This window comes from Dromiciops gliroides, chromosome 4 (genome assembly GCF_019393635.1).
Source record: "Dromiciops gliroides isolate mDroGli1 chromosome 4, mDroGli1.pri, whole genome shotgun sequence".
In the NCBI taxonomy this organism is placed as follows: domain Eukaryota; kingdom Metazoa; phylum Chordata; class Mammalia; order Microbiotheria; family Microbiotheriidae; genus Dromiciops; species Dromiciops gliroides.
Window position 1 is genome coordinate 154,431,167 of NC_057864.1, and position 26,222 is coordinate 154,457,388.

General features: G+C 39.0%; 2 protein-coding genes and 1 pseudogene across 3 annotated transcripts in view; 2 read left to right on the top strand and 1 right to left on the bottom strand.

Moving 5' to 3' along the window:
• The first annotated feature begins 3,151 nt into the window (after window positions 1-3,151).
• LOC122754721 lies at window positions 3,152-5,355 on the top strand (annotated as a pseudogene).
• A 13,352-nt stretch (window positions 5,356-18,707) lies between these two features.
• LOC122756039 (serum amyloid P-component-like) overlaps window positions 18,708-26,222 on the top strand; it is a 73,650-nt gene continuing 66,135 nt past the window's right edge. The window contains exons 1-2 of one of the 2 annotated variants that reach the window (XM_044005094.1): window positions 18,708-18,786; window positions 20,611-20,671. The gene's annotated coding sequence lies outside the window, so the exon portion shown is untranslated. Of the gene's footprint in view, window positions 18,787-18,949; window positions 19,121-20,610; window positions 20,672-26,222 lie in introns of those variants that run through there. The other variant, XM_044005093.1, reaches the window with a different exon arrangement.
• The window catches only part of LOC122754722 (olfactory receptor 10J5-like), a 37,516-nt gene continuing 31,534 nt past the window's right edge, over window positions 20,241-26,222 (bottom strand). Inside the window, exon 3 of the mRNA XM_044003196.1 lies at window positions 20,241-21,158. Within this exon, the coding sequence (XP_043859131.1) occupies window positions 20,241-21,158 (918 nt within the window). The remainder of the gene's footprint in view (window positions 21,159-26,222) is intronic.

Below are 26,222 nucleotides of genomic sequence, written 5' to 3' on the forward strand. Positions count from 1 at the left end.
GGATTTTGCTTCTGCCCTTCCCCCTCTCCCAATGAATTCCCTTCACCCCTCAATTTAAGCCTAAAGTTGTTATCATCTAGCTAAGTGAGACAGTGGATAAATCATCACCCCTGGACCCAGGGGGATCCCAGCCAAAACCCAACCTCAGACACAAGACGGTCACCCACTGTACGACCCCAGGTATGTCCCCCAGCTCCAATTTTTTTTTTTAGGGTTCTCTAAGGTCTTGTATTTGAAAGTCAGATTTACCATTCAGTTCAGGTCTTTTCATCACAAATATCTGAAAGTCTTTTTCATTAAAGTCCCATTTTTTCTGCTGAAAGATAATGCTGAGTTTTGCTGGGTAGGTGATTCTTGGTTGTAATCTCATTTCCTTTGCCCTTTGGAATATCATATTCCATGCCTTCTGGTCCTTTAATGTAGAAGCTGCTAGATCTTGTGCTATTCTGACTGGAGCTCCACAGTACTTGAAATCTTTCTTCTTGGCAGCTTGCAATATTTTCTCCTTGACCAGAGAGCTCTGGAATTTGGCTATAATATTCCTAGGAGTTTTCTTTTTGGGTTCTCTTTCTGGAGGTGATTGGTGGATTCTTTCAATTTCTATTTTAGCTTCTTCTTCTAGAATTCCAGGGCAATTTTCCCTGAGAATATCTTGGAAGATGGTGTCTAAGCTCTTTCCTTGATCATGGTTTTCAGGTAGACCAATAATTTTCAAATGATCTCTCCTGGACCTATTTTCCAGGTCAGCAGTTTTCCCCAGAAGATATTTCACATTGCCCTCTATTTTTTTATTCATTTGGATTTGCTTTATTGTGTCTTGGTTTCTCATAAAGTCACTGGCTTCCATTTGTTCAATCCTAATTCTTAGGCAATTATTTTCATCAGAGAGCTTTTGTACCTCCTTTTCCATTTAACTTTTCAAGCTGTTGACTTTTTTCTCATGCTTTTCCTGCATCATCCTCATTTCTCTTTCCATTTTTTCCTCTACCTCTCTAATTTTATCTTCAAAGTCCTTTTTGAGCACCTCTATGGCCTGAGACCAATTTGTATTTTTCTTGGAAGCTTTAGATATAGGGGCCCTGATGTTGACATCTTCCTATGAGGGTGCCTCTTGGTCTTCCTTGTTACTGAAGAAACTTTCTATGGTCCTCACTTTTCTCTGTCTGCTCATCTTGCCTTTGTTTTACTAGACTTTTAGCTCCTTAAAGTGGGGTACTGTTTCCAGGCTGCAGTATCCCAAGCTTCAGAAGTCCCAGGTGGTATGATTTAAGGAGAATCAGGTTCTTCCCTCACCTGGCCTGTTTCCTGGTCCTAGATGACCCAAGACCAACTTGCCAATCAACCAGCTTTGTGTGTTGTGGTTGTTAGCTCTGACGAGCCTGTGCCCCTCCCCCACCTGGGCCACTTCTACTCGAGCCTACCACCTGGTTCTCAGTAGGGGTGTAAAATCCAAGTTCTGCCTTAGCACCAGCATAGACCCCTGTAGTCTCTCCCCTGCCCAGGGCTCATCCCACTCACCAGACTGTGAGCTTAGTTCTGGACGACACTGGTGCTTCAGCTGATTCAGAGGCTCTGGGGGTCTCCTTCTCTGGTGAGGACTTCCTGAGACTGGATCTGTGTCAGGGTGACAGTGGGGTTGGGCCCAACTCCTGTATCAGCACAGCATCTCCCTCCTTCTGACCTTCCAAGCCGTTCTTGGTTAGAAGATGATTTCAGCACATTCTTCTGTGAGTTTTGCTGTTCCGGGCATTTTCCTATGACCTTATTTGGATGTTTTTTTTGGAACCATTGTGTCATGAATTCAGGAACTCACTGCCTTTCCTCTGCCATCTTGGCTCTGTCCCTGTGATAGAATATTATTGTGCTATAAGAAATGACAAGCAGGATGATTTCAGAAAGGCTTGGAAACACATGTATGAACTGATATATAGTGAAGTGAGCAGAACCAGAAGAATGTTGTGCACAGCGACAGCAATATTGTTTGGAGAAGAAGTGTGAATGACTTTATTTTCAGCAATACAATGATCTAAGACAATCCTATAGGACTAATGATGAAGCATACTATCCACCTCCAAAAGAAAGAACTGATATTGATTGAACACAGACTGAAGCATGCTATTTTCACTTTCATTTTTTTGAGTTTTCCTATACAAAATGACTAATATGGTAATGTTTTACATAATTGTAAATGTATAACCTGTATTTGACTGCTTGCCATCTCAGGGAGGGGGTAAGGAAGGGAGGGAATGAGGGATAAAATTTGGAACTAAAAATTTTAAATAAAAGTATTTTTTAAGAAATAGAAGTAAATTTGAACTCATGTACTTGGGTTTCACATCTAGCACTCTTTCTATTTCTGGGTAAGGGGGAGGACCATATCTAGAAACCCAAATCTCCTGGCTCTTCCATCCAGTGCTTTTTCCACTTTATCATCTTCCCTTTCTTGTTATGTGACATTAAAGACTGTACTAGAATTCTGGGATTGTACTGGACCCCAAAAGTTATTTATTGAATCCTATAGCCAACACAGGTCCTGATTAATATGAATAATGAATCCCATGAAGTGGCTGCATTATTTGAATTTTCATTGCTTGCTTCTATTGGCCTAGAACTAATTATTAGGATACTCAGACTTTGATTCCAGTGAAAAATATAAAGTGGATCATTAAAAAGTTATTTAGGGAACATCTGGAAAAGGACTTGGTGATTACAAAAAAAAACTAGCTTGGTTTCATTAAGAACAAGCTATTCCAGTCTAACCTTATATAATCTTTTTTTTTTTTTGCATAAGGTAATGAAATCCGTGGATCAGAGGGATGCTATAGATATAGTTCACCCAGGTTTTAGCAAAGTAATTGATAAATCATCTCATGCTATTGTTCTGAGGATGAAGATTAGAATATGGTACTGTAAGATGGATTCAGGACGGTTTTTAAACTGAACTCAAGAACAATCAGTATCAACTTGTCAGGAGGGCTGCACCAGAGTACCCAAGGGAACTGTCCTTGGTCCTGTACTGCTTGATATTTTTTCAGTGACTTGGATCAGGACATCAGGGAGGGATGGATAGTATACTAGATGACAGAATCAGAAGCTAAAAAGATCTTGACAGCCTAGAATGCTGAACTAAAGCTACAAAATTAAATTTAATATGGCTAAATATGAAGTTTTCCATGTGAGTTATAAGAAATATTTCACAAGCACAAAAAGTAAGAGGCATAGTTAGGTAGCAGCTTGTATGCAAGGGGCCTTATATTAATAGATGATGGAAAGCTCAATATAAGTCAACAGTAGGAAATAGCAACTACAAAAGTAGTATGATTTTGAACTCTATTATAGTATATCTCTATTAAAGTATAGTATAGTATAGTATAGTGAGGAAGTGATAGTTCCAATGTACTCTACCCTTGATCAGACCACATCTAGATTATAGTGTTCAGTCCTGAAGATCAAATTTTAGAAAGGAAATCAGTCAGCTGGAAAGCAGCTAAATAAGGGTAACCAGAATGGTGAAATGTCAAGAGTTCATGTAATGTGAGGATCACTTGAAGGAAAAGGCTATGTTTAGAACAAAGAAGACTCAAAGGAGACATAATAATCATCTTCAGGTATTTAAAGAGCTGATCCATGTAAAGGAGATCACATTTGTTGAGTTTATTGACAGAAGGTTCTTGAAGGCTATTTCAGTGCAATGCAAACTATGTCAGGATCTACCAAATTGCAAATCCTTTGAGTGCAGTCCCAGAAATAGACTTCACACACTTTCTGAGGACAAGAATGCCTAAATATGAGAAGGTCATCAATAGCAAATGGGTTGTTTTCTTTGACCATGGAAACCTGTGAAATAAAGAAAAATGTAAAAATGTTCCTTTGTCCTGTGTGTCACCCTCTTCAACTTCTGATATAATGGTGTCAGAGTGGTGTAAAATGGAATAGAGTATGCTAAGGATTACATAGTTGTTAGATTGTTTATAAACATCAACCAACCTATTGGTCCTTTAAATGTGAGATCCTTGTCCAATGACCAATGAGTATATACCACTAGAAAAACTGAATCATATCAGAAAAGAAAGAAGAGAGAACACCATTGAAGCAAAATGGAATAATAGCACTCAGGTTCTTAGAGAAGTAAATAAAGGAGTTTGGAAATAAAAAGAAGCAAATTTAGGTATAGGGTTAGGAAAAAATCCTAACAATTTGAACTTTACAAAAGTGTAACAGGCCTCCTTGTGTCATAGTTTTTCTTCATTGAAGGGATTTTGGTAAAGGCTGTATAACTACTTGTAGGAAATATTGTAGCAGGGATTCATTGGTGGATATTGGGTTGGATGCAATTAGCACTGAGGTCCTTCCAACCCTGACATTCTGTTATACTATGATTCTACAACAACAGGATAATGGGCCTACCTATGATGCCAACTGATGGACTCTGGCTTGACATGCATTTATCTTATGCCTCAGGTAGTTCAGAGTGGGAATAAAACTGGTGCCTTCAACAGGACTATTGATCATAGCTTCTGCTTACCAAACTCACAGTAACACTTCTGGTATCATTGCTATTGCAAGAGACTGAAGCAGGTGCTCTAGCTACCAGGGAGCTATATTTCCTCCCTGCTTGGATAACCTTCACTGGGTTCTTTAGGAGCCTGAATTTTCTGTCTATTCCTCAAAGTCATGTTCTGGAGTGTTCTCATATCCTTTCTAATAGTCTTTGTATTCTTTGCTCTTATATTTATTGATACCAAGGGTTGCAACTACAGCCATCCCTCTAATAAATAACATATCAACTTAGCAGATCAGAAACAATCCTATATCCTTTAATGCTACTATAGTCCTGATTCCTTCACTATGTGTCTACACAGACCTGACAGGGAGTTGTAGCTTTTTCTCCTATGCCAGTGAATGAAATTGTAATGAGATCCTCCTATTTAAGAGAGAGATTGGGTTATATGCCTTTGGAGTGTGTGATAGTGAGGTAGTGTCCCACGTTCCCGAGACTACTCCTGCTCTAATGCATGTCTGTGACAGTTGGGAGTCAGAGTCAGGCACTGCTGAACTCTGGGTAGATGGGAAGCCCATGGTGAGGAAGGCCCTCAAGCAAGGATGCTCTTTGGGGATTGAGTTAAATATTATCCTTGGGCAAAAGCAGGATTCTTTTTTGGGGGAGAGTTTGGTAAACTGAATTCCCTGGTGGAAGACATTGGAAATGTGTTCATGTGGGACTTTGTGTTGTCACCAGGAAAGATTAACACTGTGTACTTTGGCAGAACCTTTAGTCCTAATGCCCTAGACTGGAGGGAGCAGAACTTTGACACAAAGGGCTATGTGGTCATTAAACTCCACCTATGGGCATGAGCTCTTGCTACTTTTTGGAATCCAGGCTTTTCAGTTCACTCCTTCTTGCCTAAGAAATTAAATTGGAATGTGTATGTGTGTGTATGTTTGCATACATGCAAACATATATGTATATGTATGCAAGACACAAAATAGATTTGTATACACACATACATACACATACACACATGTATATCCACACACATACACATAAATAAGAATATTTTAAGTTATGCATAGCCAGGCAAAGCTCAGCACCTCTTTAGTCATCATATAGAAGGACTTTTCAAAGCATGGGTGATACCTTATCATAGCCAAGGCAGAATGTTGAAGCTGTCATGTGAGGGGAAGTAGGCCACTTTTGGCAGCTTTATCCACTGGCATCAAATAATAAAATTGTTGGAACTTAGGGTGGGAATGTTCAATGTCATCTAGTTCAAATCTCCCTTTTTATGGATAAAAACTAAGGCTCAGAGTGGGAAAGTCATTGGCCTTAGATCACATAGATTATTTTTGGCAGTATCATGTTATAGGATCATTTGGAAAATAGATAAATGTGGGACACCAGGGACCATCTAGTCAAATCCTCTCATTTTACCAAGGAGGAAATTGAGGCCTAGATAAGTTAAATGATTTGCTAAATGTCACCCAGGTAATAATTGGTAGAGGCAAATATAAACCCAGTCCATTAATTCCAAATCTATGACTCTTTCTATTTCTGTGTGGGTCTAGAACCCAAGCCTCCTGACTCCCCATCTTACAGTTTTCCTATAATACTATAATATTTTTCATTATGTAACACCTTTTATCCTATGAATTCAAAACCCTAAAACACTAAAAGCTCTCCTAGAAACTTAGTGTTGGAAGGGACTTCTGAGATTAGCTAACACAATCCAAAATCCCCTCTACCCTAAGGCTTTTCATAATGGGTTATCAAGAGAGCTAAAAAGGAAGAGAATAAAGGAGGACATTCTAGCTCCTTTACTTGCCTTCTCACTTGTTCTGTAGTGTGTGAACACAGCCTATAAATAGCAGTAGCTAGGTGGCACAAGATTCATCTTCCTGAGTTCAAATCTGGCTTCAAACTCTTATTAGCTGAGAAACCCTGGGCAAGTCACTTAACCCTGTTTGCCTTAGATCATTTGTAAAATGAGCTGGGAAAGAAAATGACCAATCACTCTAGTATTTTTGCCAAGAAAACCCCAAATGGGGTCATGAAGAGTCAGACATAACAGCAGAGGCCAGCTGAGGGCTACATGATTGGCTACATGAGGGCTACAGAGCTGAGGCACAGCGAACAATATCACAGGCTGGAAGTTTGGTAATGAAGGGCTAGCAACAACTTCCTCCTCTCCTGAGACTATGAATTGCTTATTGTCTGAATCCAGGTGCAAGACGGTGGTCTGCACTTTTGGACAGTGAACCAGATATTCTTGAAGCATAGGTTGGTGGTGTAAAGATATTAGGCCCAACTCCCTTGTGTTCACACACATTCCCCAAGGGCAGCTAATTCCTTGGGGCAGGAATAGAACACTGATTAGCAAGAGAGCTAGATTTTTAAACTTAATTATTACAAACCAGCTGAATCTCTGAACTAAGTTCAGAGACAAAGAACCATGACTCAAACAGTTACAGGACAAAAGCAGTTACTGGACAAAATCAATTGATTGTAACTAGGATCGATTAAAAATAACACTATTAATTTCAATCCTCTCAGTGGGGAGTATAGGGGTGTAAGAAGACTGGAAGAGGGTAAGTGTGAAGGGCTTTAAAAAACCAAACAGATTTTCTCTTTGATCTTAGAGATGATAAGGAGCCATTGGAGGGGTGTGTGTGTGTGTGTGTTTGTGGGCTGACATGGTCAGACCTGCACTTTAGGAAGATCATTTTGGCAGAAGTCGTGATGAAACAGACCCCAGGTAAGATGGAGCCCAGGCTGATCCAGTCCATCTGGGTTTGTCTCCCTTTGTTCTATTCTGTCTTCCTGTCTATTAATCCAAAGACTTCTTATGACTTTTCCATTACTTCTTTCAGTGTTCTCCTTTATTCAGTGCCATTCCCCTTTTCAGTTTCCCCTTAGTGTGTAGTGAACTTTGGCATAAGCAGGCCCAAGACAAGAGGAAAGGGCTCCAGTGTAGTCAAGGACACAACTGTTGTTGACCTTGTTCCATAAAGCAGTATAGTGTAGTAGAATGAGGATGACGGTGACCATATGGGTTCATATTTGTAGATGTGAGACCAGGGCCAAGTTATTTAATCTCTCTAAGTTGCAGATTCATCTATTATAAAATGGATATAATAATACTGGCAAGACTTGAACACTTTATAATACTTAAAGTGCCATGGAAAGTGTGACCTAAATAATAATAGCTAGCATTTATATAGGGCTTTAAAGTTTACAAAGCACTTCACAAATAGTATCTTATTTGATCCTCACAACATCCCTAAGAGGTAGGTGCTATTATTATCTTCATTTTATAGATAAGGAACCTGAGGCAAGTAGAGATTAAATGATTTGTCCAGGGTCATACAGCTAGTAAATCTGATACTACATTTGAACTCAGGTCTTCCTGACTGCAGGTTTGGTATTCTAGCCACTGAGTCACCTAACGTCCTAATAGTAATAACATTTAAATTTTTAAAAAATTGTTTATTTTTATTTCCAAATTCTCTTCTTCCCTTTACTCCCTTTCTCACCGATTAAAAAAGCAAGAAATATAATATCCATTATATATTTGAAGTCGTGCAAAAATATTTCCATATTAGCCACATTGGGGAAAAAATCAAGAAAAATCTGCTTTAATCTGTCCTTAAAGTCCAATAGCAATAACTAATTGAATTTCTAATAATAATAACCCAATAGCAATTTTTTTGCATTACTATTGTGACCAATCACTAAGCTCTTTTGTTTTTCTAACCTCTCCTAGCCCCAGTCTTAAGAACTATAAAATGAATGTACTAATATTTACATAAGCTACTTCACAGTATTGCTTTGAGGAAAGCACTTTGGAAATCCCCCCAAATCATTTGACTTAATCAAAATATTAGCAGAAGCATCCTGACTATTCCCAGAATCCTTTAGTATTTTCTTTACCCCAAATCTCATGTAGCTTACAACACAATCAGATGTACAAGAGTCATCCAGGGACATTGGAACATAAAGAAAGATGCCGAGGGGCCCCAGACTCCCAGTTCCGCACTGTTGTGTTACGAAGGGGTCCCATCTGGTTCTATTTCTCTTTCTTTCCAGCATATACAGCTCCACATCTCTGGTATGACAAGCTACCCCAATACCAACACAGGACCCTGGGCTCTTCCATTCCCCCCCTATCTGTAGGTAACCTCAGGGTGGGAGAGAGGGTATACCTTCCCCAGTGGTATTTGGAAGAGCTATAGGCTTCCTGTTCCTAATACTCAACTGATCTATTTCTCCTACTTGACTCATAACCAGACAAAAGTTGGGTTTCCCACTTTGCTAGTGACTAAAGAAAATAAGGTAAATGAAGAGAAGCTTATAGCAAAAAATCGATAGCATGTACGTACATCCCAGGAATTTTATCATTAATTTTACTTTTAATCCTTTATGTCCAGCATATCTTCCTAGAACAATAAACCCTTCCTTACATCTGAACAGCTCCTCAGTAGGGGACTGCCTGGTGGTAGTTAGTCCTAATCTGTCTCTTCTACTGGACTAATAACTAGACAGAAAAATTAGATTTTCCACATAGGACTTTGCTAGTGACTAAAGAAGATAAGTTAAATGAAAAGAAATTCATAGGACACAACTGACAAAAGTGTAGATCCCAGGAATTAAAAAAAACCCCAAAAGACCAAACCAGTATTATATAGTTTTTGTAGTTCTGTTAATTTCATTCTGCACAGAGATATTTTAAGCTATGTGGAATCACGCATGCCCATAGCTTAGTGCCCTCATAATGATCATATATGAAGGTGAGCTTTTCGGAGTCAGGGTGTTTAGTGAAAATAGCCCTGGTTTCAGAGGCAGGATATTTAAATTCAAATGGAGAATTTTAAATTAAAGTAAAAATAATTTTTGTTGTAATTATAATAGCTGACCCATACATGCGAGATTTATGTGTGGATAGCTGGATATGAGGGCAGCCTTGATCAGATGTGGCATGGCTAGATATCTGATCTGCGATCTGGCCCACCTCTTTCTAAGAAAGTCTTCCATTTTCAGCATTGTGGAGAACAGGGGGAAGTCGATGGCTGCGTGTTTCCTTTCTTCCCCTGTCTCCAAAAGGAGTGCTGAATTGGAATTATATAATTTGTCAGTAGCAGATAAAGCTAAAAGAACACAATTTTGTCTCAGTTCAATGAGAGAGAGAGAGAGAGAGAGAGAGAGAGAGAGAGAGAGAGAGAGAGAGAGAGGAAGAGACAGAGACAGAGAGATAGAGATACAGAGAGACAGAGACAGAGACAGAGAGACAGAGAGAGAAAATGGTCTCACCTAAGGGAATCTGCTTTAAGGAGTCTCTAAGGTTGCAACAAATGTGGAATTGAGGGATGTATTGGGGGTCAGCTCTCCATGTATCTGTAGCTCATGTCTCCCACATAAACATCTAAGCTTTTCCCTCTCAACCGCCCCTCTTGAAATCCTCCAGTCATATGACAAAGTCCTTTTCTCCACATGTAAGTACACAGAATTATGACTCAGCATTCACTCACTCACCAAGACCCATGTCTACTTCTATCTATGCAGGAAAACCACCTAATCTGTGTGAATGAAGGTGGGCCATACTAGACTTTAAGGTTCACAAAGTGTTTTCAGATATTCTTTCTTTCTTTCTTTCTTTCTTTCTTTCTTTCTTTCTTTCTTTCTTTCTTTCTTTCTTTCTTTCTTTCTTTCTTTCTTTCTTTCTTTCTTTCTTCCTTTTTAAGGGGCAATGAGGGTTAAGTGACTTGCCCAGGGTCACACAGCCAGTAAGTATCGAGTGTCTGAGGTTGGATTTGAACTCAGGTCCTCCTGAATCCAGGGCCAGTGCTTCATCCACTGCACCACCTAGCTGCCCCTCACATTGGTCTCTTAAGACAGATCCATATCCCTTTCCTTATCTAAATGATCTCTCTCTCTCTCTCTCTCTCTCTCTCTCTCTCTCTCTCTCTCTCTCTCTCTCTCTCTCTCCCTCTCCCTCTCCCTTTCCCTCCCCCCCACTCCCAAGAGATTACCTTCTGTCCTGTGCTGTCTTTTAGAGAATTTAGTTCATAGGCCACCTAGCTGCCCTACTTAGATATTATTTATGAGCCTGGTACTTTAGATATTATTAACCTAATTTTAGAGGTGAGGAAATGGAAACTTAGGGAGGTTAAATGACTTGTCCATTGTGAGAGACAGGATTACAACACAGGTCTTGAATCAAAGAGCAGCCCAACACTCTGTTGCTTTGTGAACTTGCCTGAATACCAGAGTTGGAAGAGTCCTCAGAATCAATTTGTCTAATTTGAATCTGTACTGGAATTCTCTGCATAATATTACTAAGAAGCAATCATTGAACTTCCCCTTGAAGAACTCCACTACTAACCAATGCAGCTTATTGTTGGGAAGTATTTTTTCCTCCATTGAGTCTATATCTCCCTCTTTACAATTCTATCTATTCCATTTTGGGCCAAGTAGAACAATTCCAATAAAAGACATTGGAATGTGAGTCAGAGGGTGTAAACCTGGGTAAGTCCTCATTTTCTCTGAGTCTTTGTTTCTGCTTCTGTAAAATGAGAGGGTTAGACTAGACAATCTCTATGGTCTTTTCTATTGATATAACTTCAATTTATTATCTTAAATCTGACTTAAAATAATTAAAAACTGAAATGATGCTCTTCCCCAGATTCCAGTCTTTTCTTTTATAAGGCTAAAGATTCTCAACCCTTCAAGGGATCTACTACAATCTTCTCACCGTTCAAGATATCCCTTTTGAATATATGCTCTCTTTGCCAATATTTTTTCCTAAAATGATTGCCCCAAACGCAAAATATTTTTGATCTAGCCTGGCTGTGATTGAGACTAGTTGGAATATCACTTCCCTCCTTCGAGATGCTTTGGTTCTTATTTTGGCTCAAATTCACACTAACCTTTTTTGTTTGTGTAAGAAGGAAAGCAATCTGGGTTGCTTTGAACATTTCAGGGCAGAGGCTGCCACTCCTCCAAGATTGCTACGTGAAGGTCCAAGAGAATTCACCTGGGCTTGGTGCTAGTTGTCAGCACACAATGAGAACTGAAAAAAAAAATCATTCTAAAGTCAATATCAGTCAGTTCTGTGGTAATTTCTGTGATAGGAAAATGAAATTGACAAAAAGAAGTTCCTTTCCTTTGTGAGAATGGCTATGAGTATGACTAACAAAAGAACTTACATAGAACATATAAAGTCTTGTGAGGGGGAAAGGATTCCCTTTGAGGAAGAAGAAACTCCCTTTGAGAGGGCATCAGCTCAGAGGAGAATCAGTCAGGCAGTAAATGCTAGCAGCTTCTCAGTGGGGAAGAACTCTGGAAACAGGTGACAGCAGTAGCTCTATAGAGAAGCAGCAAGCATCAGATTCAGATGTGTAATAAGTAAGGTATGGCAGGATGCTGAAAAGTTAAGCTTGTAGAATCCTGGGATATGTTTCATTTGGTATAAACCCTAGGAATGTGATTCTGGCAACATGGGAATCTGAGTGTGGTTGTGCTACTTTGTGTATAGAGGATTAAAAAATGTTACCTGTTTTGCCATTCTATTCTGTTAAGTGTCTGAGGTCGGATTTGAACTCAGGTCCTCCTGACTCCAGGGCCAGTGTTCTATCCATTGCACCACCTAACTGCCCCCCTGTCATTCTATGCTAACAAAATGCCTCTTCCATTGAACTAAGGTGTTATTTGGTCTCGTCTAGACAGTGAGCCTTGCTAGGGAATCGTGGCTATAGGTCTGGATAGATGCTGACACAAACATTACCTGGAATCTAGGAAGTAATGAAAGATTCCAAAATCACTTCTAAGGTGTTGTGATTTGTGGGGTCTTTAAACAATTACTAATGGAATATCATTTTGAGTCGGATCAAACTATAAGGCTACATGCTTACTACAGGAATCTGTTGAAGATAATTTCCTTTTCTTTTTATTTTTTTTCAAAGTTACAAATTTAATAGTGAACTTTTAAAATGATATTCACTAGCTAGAACAATTGATTTATGATAACCATGATACTGTTGTGTGTCAAAATGTCAATGAAGTTTTGTTGTTTATTGCTGGAGTGATATTGTAAAACTTATGCATTTAGAAAACTTTCTTAGTCATTAGTCAATCTTTAATTTTATTGGTTTGGGAGTACCAGAATCAAATACAAAATCTTCTGTTTGGTGTACAAATAATGAAATAATGATGGGTTAGGGTACAGATTATATCTCAGGTCCTAAATATTTTAATATATGCCTCACCAACCTTTTTAGGTTCTTTCTCCCTGGAATAATGGTCAGCCAGTAAACGTTTATTGAACACTTGCTATGTGCCAGGCACGGTGATCAATACTGGTTATAAAAATGTAAAAAAAGAAAGATAATTCCTGCCCTCAAGGAGTTTATAATCTAATGGGGGATGATAGCCCCCCAAAGGAAGCTGAAAAACAGGAGTTGGGATCTAGGGAAGGTATCCAACACAGGACATGGTGGAAAAGACAGAGAAGTTCCCAAAGTAGTAAAGCCAGCTGAGAATTGAGATGTTCTGATCTGGGATCTCTCCTTAAATGAGGGTTCTGGAGTTCGTGGCTCATATAGCAGTGCTAGTGAGAATTAAAGATGAAGAATGCCCTGCTTTGTTTGGAAGTAGATATCAAATGACAACTGTATTATTTTACAATGGACACTTGTATTTTATAACCTTTACAGCAGAGGTTGAAGCCCAATACACCTGAGGCAACCAGATTAAAATGTAATTGGAAAATATTTGACAAAATTAGTAAAAATGCAACATAGACCCCCAAAAGAAGTCATGAAGAAGCAGACATGACTGAAAAATGATGAAAGGGAAAAAAGCTAATATGCTGCTAAAAGAGACTTGTTTCTATTTGATTTTGACATCACTGCTCATCAGCCTATTAGGGAATGGGTCCCCTCCAGACAAAATGAGAAAGCATACTCATATTTTCTTTGTGTCAGGGGAACTTAGAATTCTCTAGGGAATATCAAAATGTCAGCAGGGTGGTGGCCTCCTTGCCCCTGGTGATCTAGACCTGGCAAACATCTCAGGAGTGTCAGTGTTGCATGGGACCAACTTTATTTTATTCAAAATTCTGGAAGAACATCAAAAGCCATAAACTGGGGTATATTACCAGAATACCAAGGCAATCCAGAATTCCTGTCCTTGTACTTCCTCATAAGAAGACAGATGCCAGTGTTGTCAAAGGGCATAACAGAAGCAATGAACTCTTCATCCAAAGGTGAATTCAGAACAGATGATTCTTCAGTGCCTTAAGAATAGTTATATCATCTGAGGAAGAAATGGCACATCTGGGCTGCCCTGTTTTGACTGTATGAATGATATGGGAAGGAAGTGTTCCTGAGGAACAAAATACATAGTCCATCTCAACTACATCTCACCCTTTGTTGTTGTTGTTTTTGGTGAGGTAATTGGGGTTAAGTGACTTGCCCAGGGTCACACAGCTAGTAAGTGTTAAGTGTCAGAGGCCGGATTTGAACTCAGGTCCTCCTGACTCCAAGGCCGGTGCTCTATCCACTGTGCCACCTAGCTGCCCCCTCACCTCACCCTTTTGAGAGTGATCTCAGAAAATGTCCTTCTCTGAACCGTACAACCTCAGGGACCACCTGATAGAACTCTTAGTCAACTACTTCATTTCAAAGTCATATTTTTTAGGCATTATCCATAGTAGTGACACTGATGGACAAAGAAAGTATAGATTCATATGTGTGAGCCTTTTAAGACTTTGAATATGAGAGCTAAGGTGGATGAGGACAGCATAGCTCAAGATAAGATAAATGCTCAGGCTGCCAATCAATCTACTGGGAGGATTTGAGATATGTGGGCTGTGGAGAGATGGAGAAACAAGAGGATATGAGGAATGGAGATCCAGGCATTGGGATGGTGGAATTGAGCAGAACAAAGCTGGACAATATAGGTCTGCTTGGTCAGCATCTTTGCCACTCCCCCTGCCCTCTACTCTGTGGTATGTGTTTCAGAGCATTGGCTCTGAATCTATTGAGATTATAATCCTTGGGAAATTTGTGGAATTGTGTATCTTGATTCCTCTGCTAAGTGACAATTCAGTATGAAAGTTTGGCTTTAAAAATGTATTTTCTTGACTGGTCTGCTAGTAAAGATTCAAACTGAGTACAGCTGATTTATGTTTCCAGCTGAGTTGGGGAGTCAAGCCAAATGAGTTCTTTCAATATTTCCTTTAGGGAAGTTAATTGTTCATATGAGTTCAGAGTTGAGTAAACCACTTGGATTCAAAACAATTAACTTTACAAGTATAATGTGGGGGAGATGTGGCTGAGATAGCAATGCATCTGAAAAAAAAAAAGATCTAGTGGTTTTAGTGGACCATAAGCTCAACATGAGTTAACAGTAATGCATGGTAGCAAATAAAGCTAGTAGAATTTTAAGTAGTGTACAAGATTAGATGGATAATAGTTCTATTGTATCCTACTTTGACCATATATATATATATATATATATATATATTTTAGGTAGGACATTAATAAATTAGGCAGTATCCAGAGGAAGGCAATCAAGACAGTGAAAGGACTTGAGATCATGCCATTTGAGGGTTGATTGAAAAACCTGGAGATGTTTTCTGCTTATGGTAAGAGGACTCTTAAGGGGGGAAGGAATGTATTATTTTGGCCCCTGAAAGCAGATGTGGGAGCAATGATCAGACATTGAAAAGGGGAATTTATTTTTTTGAGGGGGAGGCAATTGGGGTTAAGTGACTTGTCAGCTTTTAAGTGTTAAGTGTCTGGGGCAGGATTTGAACTCAGGTCCTCCTGACTCCAGAGCTGGTACTCTATCCACTGTGCCACCTAGCTGCCCCCAGGCATTGCAAAGAGGAAAATTTAAGTTTGATGTAAGGAAAATTCAAGCTTTTAAAAAGTGGAATAGGCTGTTTAAGGAGGTAGTTTGCTTCTTAGTGGTTTTCTTTAAGCCAAGGTTGGATGATCATTTATAAGGTGTGATGTAAAGTTTAGTATTTTTGTTCAAGTAAGATTTGGACCTGATAATCTTAGAGGCCCTTTCAACTCTAAAGGTTCTGTGATTTTGTGAGTGATGATTCCGATCCTTGAATATTGAATTTTGGGTAACTTGGAAGATGGTTGATACCATTGACACAAGTAGTGAAATGGATAAATTAGGAAAAGGAGCAGGGTTTGGGGGAAGAGGATGGGCTTGGTCATAAGGGATCTTCTTCCTCATGCTTTTACTCCATATCCTCATTTTTTAGGCTGATTTTTGGAAACTTGAATTTTGGTGTATCCTTTTTCCTTTGAATTACTATCAGCTGCCAGGGCTGATGAGACAAAAGCCTGAGATAGTAGAAAGGCTTTCTGTTTTGGATGCAAAAGAATTACTATCAACTTGATGGTATAACTATACATGTTATAGGAATATTTACAATGGGAAAAGGCAGCAAAATAGACATTCTTGAATTAGTTTCTCAAAGAACAATTCAGAATCTTTGAGTTTCCCCAAATATCTCTCCAAACATACTTGAGAAAACCTCCTTTTTCTGAATTCCAAGACTTTCTAAAAATTGTTCTTTCTTCCTTGTTTGGGGACAATAAAAATAAGATTAGACATGGAAAAGTAAGAAAAATTTTGAATGAGTCAAGGGTGGAACAGGTGTTGCAATATGTTGTATGGAGACAATAAAATAATTTGATAATTTCTTGGTAGGCAGCAAATGTATTTTGAGCAAAGGGTTATCAACATTAGTTCCTGTCTGACACATACTGGTTGTGTGATCCTGGACAAGTCATTTAATCTTTCAGTGCTCTTGGCAACACTTTAAAACCATGAGTTAGAAAGAAGGTGCCAACCTGCTATGGTATGAAGAGTTTCCTCATCCAGAAATTTCTTAGAGCAGTGAAATTATTATTCTAGTCCTGATCCCTATAGCAAGATCACTTCAGTGCATAAAAATTATTTTGATACTCCACAATCCTAACTCTATTTCTGCCACTAAATTGCTGTATGGCTTTGGGTAAATCACTTAAAACCTCTAGTTTTCTCATCAATATTATTTTACATTCTATGATATGTTATCTTCTATACTGTATCAAATTATATATAATTTATTGCAATTAGGTCCTCTCTTAATCCATTTATGGGCATGTTAGAAATCCTATACTGTGCAGAAATATTGAAGCTGAATGAATATGGTGCTTGTAGTAACTTCTATTAAAAGTGGCACATGAAATCATGGGTCAAGAATGCAGGTACCTGAAAAAGAGAAAAAGACCTATGTGTACAAAAATATTTATAACAGCTCTTTTTTTTGTAGTGGCTAAGAATTGGAAATCAAAGTAATGCTCATCAATTGGGGAATGGCTAAACAGGCTGTACTATATGATGCTGATGGAATATTATTTTGCTATAAGAAATGACAAGCTGGATGATTTCAGAAGGGCCTGGAAAGACTTGTATGAACTGATGTATAATGATTTGAACAGAATCAAGAGAACATTGTGCACAGTGACAGCAATATTGTTTGATGAAGAACTGTGAATGACTTAACTATTCTCAGTAGTACAATGATCCAAGACAATCCCAAAGGATTAATGATGAAGCATAGTATCCACCTCCAAAGAAAGAACTGATATTTATGGAACACAGATTGAAGCAAGCTATTTTTCACTTTCTTTCCTTGTTTCCTTTTATTTGAGTTTTCTTATACAAAATGACTGATATGGAAATGTTTTTCATAATTGCATATGTATAACCTATATCTGATTGCTTACTGCCTCAGGGAGGGGGTCCAGGAGGGAGGAAAGGAGGGATAAAATTTGGAATTGAAAACTTTAAATAAAAATGTTTATTATTTTTAAAAAAAGAATGAGGGCACCTGTTATATTAACTCCATATTGGTCAGATTCAGTTTACAACATTTTAAATTTTAGTGCCTTCCTTAGGAATTCCAGTTCCCCCATTTCAGCCAGTGAGTTGAGAGGAATGAATGAAAGAGCAGCCTTGATAGCTTCCAGGGCTAACTAGATTCAGTTCCTTAGGAGAGTAGAAGCATGGCTAGAGGCAGCTGGCCTATGGAGTAAGGTCAGTACTCTGGGAGTGAGCCTATGTACACTCATCAAGGATGAGAAGATGTCAAGACAGATTCTCCCTTATGGGAGCCTGATGCCTTTTCCTCTGGACACAGAAAAGTCTTTTAATATTTAATTTATCTTTGTAAACCATATGTCTGGGTTTACTTTTTGGGAATCTAGTTGAGAAGAGTCAGCTGAAGAGGGAGCATCTCTGGAGAAGACAGATAGATTTTACACTGATGTGTTTTGCCAGAACATTATCCCTAGTGGAAGGGAGGAAGTAAAGGTATATTAAAACTCTTTTTAGTTCAACTGAAAATATTAAGAAAGAATATTTTTTCCAGATCAAAAATATTTTTAGACTTTTCCCTTTAGGAAACTGGATAGAAAAAAAGTTAAGGCCTTTCCTCAGGAAAATGGACTTTAAAGATGATAACAAAACTTATTTTTTTGTCCTCTTTAGATATGTCTTTCCCATCCCCTGAACCTATAGGCCTGTTGTTACCAATTTCAGAGAAGGGTAATCTTCTCTAATTCAGAAAGAATTGTGAAATATTTTTAAATTGAGTAGCCTAATTTGGGGGGCTAATCTGACTGGGGTGACTAATCTGGTATTTTTGACTAACTGGCTGACTGCTATTAATTTAATGTGGGTCGTTTATGAAGTTCCACCACACTGTTCCACTCCCAAATTGATAAGCAAAATATTAAGAAGCCTCTTAACTAAATAATCAAAGCAGAGTTTATTTATGAAATACTATTTAAAATTAGGAATACAGGGAAATAAAATGTACAACCTGACTGCATTGCAGCGCTTCTCTTTCCACTGCCTCTCTTTGGAACTTCTTGAATACAATAAGGGCCTTAGCCGCTGCTTGCTTTAGGGCACTCAGGTACTTTATTTTAACTCTGAGCCCCTTTCACTTTGTAAATGCCCCTGCTTCTAACTTTCTTCTCCTTACTGCCACCGCTGAATCCTTGTGTTTCTCTCTCACCGACCTTCTGTCTGTCTGTCCCATCAGTCTGCCCTTCGGCCTCTCTTTTCCCTGCTCCTAGTCCTTCTCGTCTTCTCCTGTGTCCTTGTAGCCCCGTCTCTAGTCTGCCGCGGTCCAACCTTTCTAAACTCGTCAGCCGCTGCTTGACCTCTTCTCCGCCTCGACTCGTTCCCCGAACCCCTTGATGTCTAACTCCCAGGTCTATATATACCTTTTCTTCTCTCCACTCAAATCTAGGGACTTCCTGTGCCCCCACAGACCAAGCTAATCCTCCAGCCAGGGCTGCGGCTGGTGGTGGTGGGGGCGGTGCACTCCAGCCTTACATGCCTCAGCACAGGCTATCCGGATCTTTCGGATAGCTCCACTCAGGTCAGAGGGAGCTGGGGGCTTTTTTTTCCCCCAGCTGTCTGACCTGGCATCTTGTACAGCCCATGGGGCTTTTTGGCTCAGCTGAAGCAGAGGGGGCAGGACACCAGCACCTCCCACGCTGAGGAGACCCTGAGAGCCTAAGGCTTTCTGATCTCAGCCTAAAGGTAGGGTCCCCAAATCAAAATAAATTTCCACAGAATTATGATATTGATTGCCAGAAGGAGGCCTTTTCATTTCTTGAGGGGAGTGGCCAAGGAATAAATTAAGTAGTGATAATTTTTTTGAAATGTTAATCTCAAACTCTATTTTAATAATGTACTCTATCTTTTTATATAACATGATCTTTTCCTTGTTCAAGCTTATAAACATTACAAATGTTACTTCAATTTGTCTTAGGGTAGAAAGACATGTCTGAGCACATGGAATGAAATGGAATGAGATTAGGCCAGTTTGGACATTCTCTCTGTCTGTCTCTGTCTCTCTGTCTCTGCTTCCCTCCTTCCCTCCTTCCTTCCCTCCCTCCTACCAGTGCTTGAATATTCAATTAGTGTTATATTTAACAAACTTATTTCTGGAAGACTTTTGCCAAAAAACAAAAAGGATAACATATTTTTTCTTTGACAAGGACTTGGAGAGGATAAGAGAGACGGACAGACAATCAGAGACAGAATGACAGAGATTTGAACAGAAAAAAAACAGAAAGAAAAAGAGAGAAAAGAGAGACAATTATGAATCCTTTTGTTACAACTTCCTAGCTTAAAGAAAGAACATTTAGATTAGACTTATATAGGCAATGAGTCAGTAGTAGGGTGAGGGGAGCAAATAGGAGTAGTTGAACAATTCACCTCACCATTCCATCTCAACACTGGTTATACTTTCATATAATTGTTCAAGTAATATTTGATGGTTGATTCATATTTGCTTATCCATTGGAGAAAACCCACCCTCTATCTCCAGGTGAACTAGGGAGGGAGAATGGGCATTTCTGCTTAAGTCAAATGAATCTGTGTGGGAATTAATTAACCATTCAATTCAATCAATAAAACCCACAGATCCCCAGAGAGCAGGCAAGTAGAGACACAGTACCCACTTCATCTTTCATTCTTGTTTGCCCTGCTCAGTCTCTAGTTTCTCAATCCCATACTACTTATAGGTAGTAGAGAAGTATGAGGTTTGCTTCAAATTCAGGAACAATTATACTAGTACACTTGATCTGTTTGTAATATGTATGGTCAGCACATAAGCTTTATGGGCTCAAAGACTGCTTGAGAAACACACAATTGCTTAGGGCAGCTTTTTGCCTGTGGCTCGCCTTAAGGCATCCTTGACTTCCTTATTTCTCAGGCTGTACACAACAGGGTTCAAGAGTGGTGTGATAAGAGTGTAAGTAATGGAGAGTAATCTGTCCTGTTCTATTGAATTCTCTGATTTAGGCTTGAGATAGGCAATGGAGGCACAGCCATAGTGGACAATGACCACTGTGAGGTGGGAAGCACAAGTGGCAAAGGTCTTTTTCCGTCCCTCAGCGGAGGCGATTTTGAGGATGGCAGAGATAATCAGGATGTAGGAGATACAGACTAAGCCCATAGGCACCAGGATCACTACTGTGCTGATGACAAAGCTGACAATCTCATTGACTGTTGTATCTGTACAGGCAAGTTTCATCATGGGGCGTATGTCACAGTAGAAATGGGCCACCTCTGTACCACAGAAAGGTAAGTTGAATATAGATATCACAAGAATAAATGCCATAATCAGACCAATGGCACATGCCCCACTAACTAAGTAGGCACATACCTTTTTATTCATGACAATCATATATCTCAGGGGGTTGCAAATGGCTACATAGCGGTCATATCCCATGGCTGTGAGCAGGAAGCAGTTGTTGATGGCCAAAGTGACAAAGAAGAACATTTGAGTGGCACAGCCTTCCAGTGAGATGGGCTGGTTCCATCCTATAAGGCTGCACAACATTCGTGGGATGATGACCAGTGTGTACAAGGTTTCAGAAGTGGACAAGATGCTCAGGAAGAAGTACATGGGGGTGTGGAGATGGCGGTCAATGCAGATGATGGTCACAATGATGATGTTGCTGGCCAAGGTTAAGATGTATACAGTGAGGAACACTGCAAAGAGTGTGATCTGGTGCTCATGGAAGCTGGAGAATCCCTGGAAGGTGAACATGGTCACCACAGTGTAGTTCTGTTTCTGCATTGGGTAGTCCTAGGATCTGAAAGCAATGAAGGGAGTCGGCATGGGGAAGTTTTCATTCTTTTTTTTTTTTTTTTTGGATGAGGCAATTGGGGTTAAGTGACTTGCCCAGGGTCACACAGCTAGTACATGTCAAGTGTCTGAGGCTGGATTTGAACTCAGGTCCTCCTGAATCCAGGGCCAGTGCTCTATCCACTGCACCATCTAGCTGCCCTGGAAGTTTTCATTCTTAAGTGAACTTTAGCATATGGAGAAAAAATAAGGACAGTGTCATCCAAAATATACTCAGTCATCTTCTTATGACCAGGAAATTTCTTGCAAAGTGAATGAGATCATTCACCTAATCTCTGCCTATTCTTCTTATTGGCCTCTGATTTAAGAATGAGCCGCATCAGAGATGCAGCAAATTCCTTTTAAAAGTTAATCATGGGGGCAGCTAGGTGGCGCAGTGGATAGAGAACTGGCCTTGGAGTCAGGAGGACCTGAGTTCAAATCTGGCCTCAGACACTTAACACTTACTAGCTGTGTGACCCTGGGCAAGTCACTTACCCCCAATTGCCTCACCAAAAAAAAAAAAAAAAGTTAATCATGGGGGCAGCTAGGTGGTGCAGTGGATAGAGCACTGGCCCTGGATTCAAGAGGACCTGAGTTCAAATGTGGCCTCAGACACTTGATACTTACTTAGCTGTGTGACCCTGGGCAAGTCACTTAACCCCAATTGCCTCACCAAAAAAAAAAAAAAGTTAATCATGGATAGCAACAACAATAACAATTCCTCCATCTGATTGTAAGCTCCTTGAAGGCCCAAACTATCTTTTGCTTCTTTTTGTATCTCCAGTGCTTAGCACAGTGTGTGCCGTACAGTAGGAATTTAATAAAGGTTTATTGATTGATCAATATTGAATAATAATAGCTATCATTCATATACTGCTTTAAGGTTTGCAAAGCATCTTATACAAGTTATCTCATTTGATCTTCACAACCTTTTAAGGTAGGTGTTATTACATTCATTTTATGGATAAAGTAACTGAGTCCCAGAGAGGACAAGTGGTCACACAACCAGTAAGTATCTGAGGCAAGATTTTAACCCAGGTCTTTCTGATTCCAAGTCTAGCGCTCTCTCCACTGTACTGCTGAGCTGCTTGGATGAAGTATTACTATTTTGTTGGCATATTCTCTGAGCATTTCTGGGAATGCCCTTCTTCTTGCCACTCATCCCATTTATATTAAGGGTAGTCCTGAAGAGAGGTAATCAGATTAGATGTGTTTCAACACAATAATTTAATCTCTCACTTAAGAAAAAATTATTTAATTTGTAAAGTTTAAATCTACAAACATAATACTTTAAAGAACTGTAGCATTTTATTCACTGTCTTGTTCTTGTTATTTCATCTTGTCTGAGGGAGAGATCCAGTACCTTAAACTCGACATCCCACAGTGATTGGCCATTTTCCAGGCTCAGAAAATGCCATTTCCATGCCCCCTCTCCACCAAACAGTTTCAATGTAGGTTATCAATCAATCAACCAAACATTTATCAAGTAACTATTTGCACATTTTTTTGTTCTATGCTAAGTGTTGTGTATTGGGGATACAAAGAAAAGAAAAACCTATATGATTCCCAGCATCAAGGAACTTGTAATTCTATTGGGGTTGGGGGTTGGGGTGGGAAAGATATGTAAATTTAAAAGTGTAGATAAAATCTACACCAAAACATCTGAAGATGACTCCTGGAGGTGTACTATCAGTTTAGGCATTAGCAGGCTTGCTGTTTATGGATTGACTTATAGAGAGGAGAAATAATTAATGCATTGGAGTAGCCTTCCAGAGCTTGTTGTACAAATGGACACTGCCTCTTCAACTCAAGCCTTCCCCCATTATTCCAACACACCTTGATTATTTTTCTCTGGTGTAGGCTCCTATAAGACTTGGACTCAAGGCCAGCCACAGGCTTGGCATTAATTCTATTCTGTATTGTGTTAGTTCTCTTTGTCGCATGCATACATCTTGTCATTGCAAGCAGATTCTAAGTGCCTTCAGGGTCAAGATTGTATCTTAGATTTTACATATATTTTCTATAGTGGCTAGAACAGTTCTGGGCACATAGTATTTTGATTGATGAACAAATCATGCATATGATAAACAGATGCTGCTGCAAATCTTTCCCAGCTGGACCCATAAACAACAAAACATGCTGAAGACAGAGTAGCAACTTCAATGTGAGATTTATTTATTTCTTTAGTGTTTTTTTATTAAAAAAACATTATGGGGATTTTTGCACATTTGTTTTATATCATGGTGGCTATTTGCTGTTCTTTGAGTGTAGCAGGAAGAGTTAGAGCTTTATCTCATGGAGCTTTTGTAGCTAATGAGATGGATTCTCACAACAGGCAGCTTCGGGGGGGGGGGCACTCCAGGCTTTCCCTATATGGCTCATATTCATAGCAATCAGACATGAGTGATTTTTCCTTTGCATTATCTTTTGACAGGAGATCAAAGCAAGGTAACAACTTATTTTTATTTTCCTAAGTTTTTGTAATACCTTCAAGGAATATGCCTTTTTTTTTTCTTTCCTGTAGGCATGAACATAATGGGAAAATCCTAGGTACTTTGGCTAATAATAGTAACTGTTAACTGTATACACTGACATATATGATTCCCCAAGCTTCTCACAGTACAAACCTAGGCCTAGCACTGGGGAGTTAAGCAGCTCAAACACTTGATCCACACAAGTTTTTGTGTAAATCTGCTGTATCTAAATGTTATTGGCATTCTCTGAAATCGTGATTGGCTTATCTACTGTTGCTAGAGGCTATCATCACCAGCCTGCCAAGAAAATGTCCTGCACTCATTGAGTTTGGCACAAAATAGGTGCCTAATCAATAATTGTAGATTGGTTGGATAGCTCACACTGTAATATGCCTTATTCTTGTAGTAATATCTGGGGAAAGGGGCAAAATCATAGGATCTTAGATTTACAGTGGAAAGGGATTTAAGAGATCACTCACTCATTATATACCTGAGGAAACTGAGACTTAGGTTGTGACTTGCCCAAGGTCACATAGCTACTACCATAGGTGAGATTATATTGCAAGATCCTATAATTACAAGTCCAACACTCCTTCCACTATGAATTAGGTTTAAATATGAATGCTCATTCCATAGTGGATAGTGACCAGAAAGGGTCTCTTCACATGATGGGCAGAAAAGTACTAATGATGATAAAGATGTTGATAACTGTTGTCATTTAGATAGTGATTTAGATTTTACAAAGACCTTTGTTTATATTATCATATTTGAGATCTACAATGATCCTATGAGGTTAGGATTATAATCATTTTTATCCCCATTTCATAGCTGAGGAAATTGAAACTCAGAATAGACAGGAAGTATAGATGCTTCATCTTCATCTGGGTAGATTTAAACCAAATATTAGGCCATAGGAGATCTTTTAGCTCTGTAGCTAGAAGAATGTTTCTTTCTGGAATTTGTGAAGCAGCAAGATGATAAGGGATTTCATGAAAGGAGACTCTCATCTGGGAATCTGTAGTACAAAAAAAATATCTGAGAGCCATATTGTCTTTCTAATTTAGGGAAATAAAGACCCTGTAAGCTACAGAGTGAATTTATTAGAAGTATGGTGCTTATATGGCAATGTTCTGATTAGAAGCCAGGATTCTGTTAATAATAGAGTAATTTTGAGAATAACCTTAAGGTAAATCACAACTTGAGACCATTTACATGTGACAGTCATGGTGGGGGATGAGAACTGTGGTTAAGAGATTTTGTATTGTATAAATGAGCTCAGGTAACAAAACTGTGCCAAGCAATTTTGTCAACTGGATCAAGCCACAGAATAAGACACTTTTGTAGGATCAAAGAGTTAGGGTTGGAAGGGATTTTAGAGGTCATTTAGTCCAACATCTGGTTTTACAGATAAGAAAACTGAGTCCCCCAAAATGAAGTGACTTACTTATTGTCACATAGTTAGTGGCAAAGCCATATTAAAATCCATGGCTTCTGACTCCAACATTTAGTATAGTGTTTGGCAAATAGTAGGTGCTTAATAAGTGTTTACTGACTGACTGAAACAAACCATGATGGCTCCCTAGACAAAGGCAGGGAAATTGGTTCATGGTGTTTCTATTTATCTATCTATCTATTTGTTTGTTTGTTTATTTATTTATGTATTTATTTATTCATTCATTTACTTATTAATCTATCTATTTATTTATATATTAATTCATTTATTTGTTTATTCATTCATTCATTCACCTATTTATTCATTTATTTATTGATTTATCGATTTTCAGGGCAGTGAGGGTTAAGTGACTTGCCCAGGGTCACACAGTGAGTGTCAAGTGTCTGAGGCCAGATTTGAACTCAGGTACTCCTGAATCCAGGGCCTGTCTTTTATCCACTACACCACCTAGCTTGTCCCTGTTCTTTTATTTTTAATTTATGGAATTAAATAAGCATTTTTATAACAGTAGAATAAAAAAGATGATTTCACATGAAACTACAAATCTGCTTTTCCTTTTAAATATATAATAAAGCCATCATGTAAATTTCTTTGTTTTTCCTTTTTTTCTTCCCTTCCTCCCTTCCCCTGCCCTACCCTAGAGATGGCTACCATTAGGTGGTGACTATAGGCACCCTGAGCCCATTGTTGGAAATACTAATGTTGGAGTTAGGAACAGGGTAGGGCCAGACTAGACAAGAGCTTGGGCTACAGCATCTAATGGGATGAAGTCAACAATCTACTATTTTCCTATTTTTACTAATTATTCTCACAAACTAGCTCTTAACTGAGAGGTACTGTGGTGTCAGACTCAAATAGAAACAGATCCCTTTTTGCCACATATTCACCTAGAAGATCACAAATTAACATTATCTATGTTGTGTTGTATTTTAAAATTTTTGTTAAGAATTTCCCAATTACATTTTAATCTAGTTTGGTCCCCACTCAGGAGTTTTGCACCCAAGTTTGATACTTCAGTTGTAATGGTTGACTCGAGTCAGAAAGACCTCTGTTCAAGTATTACCTCTGATTGTG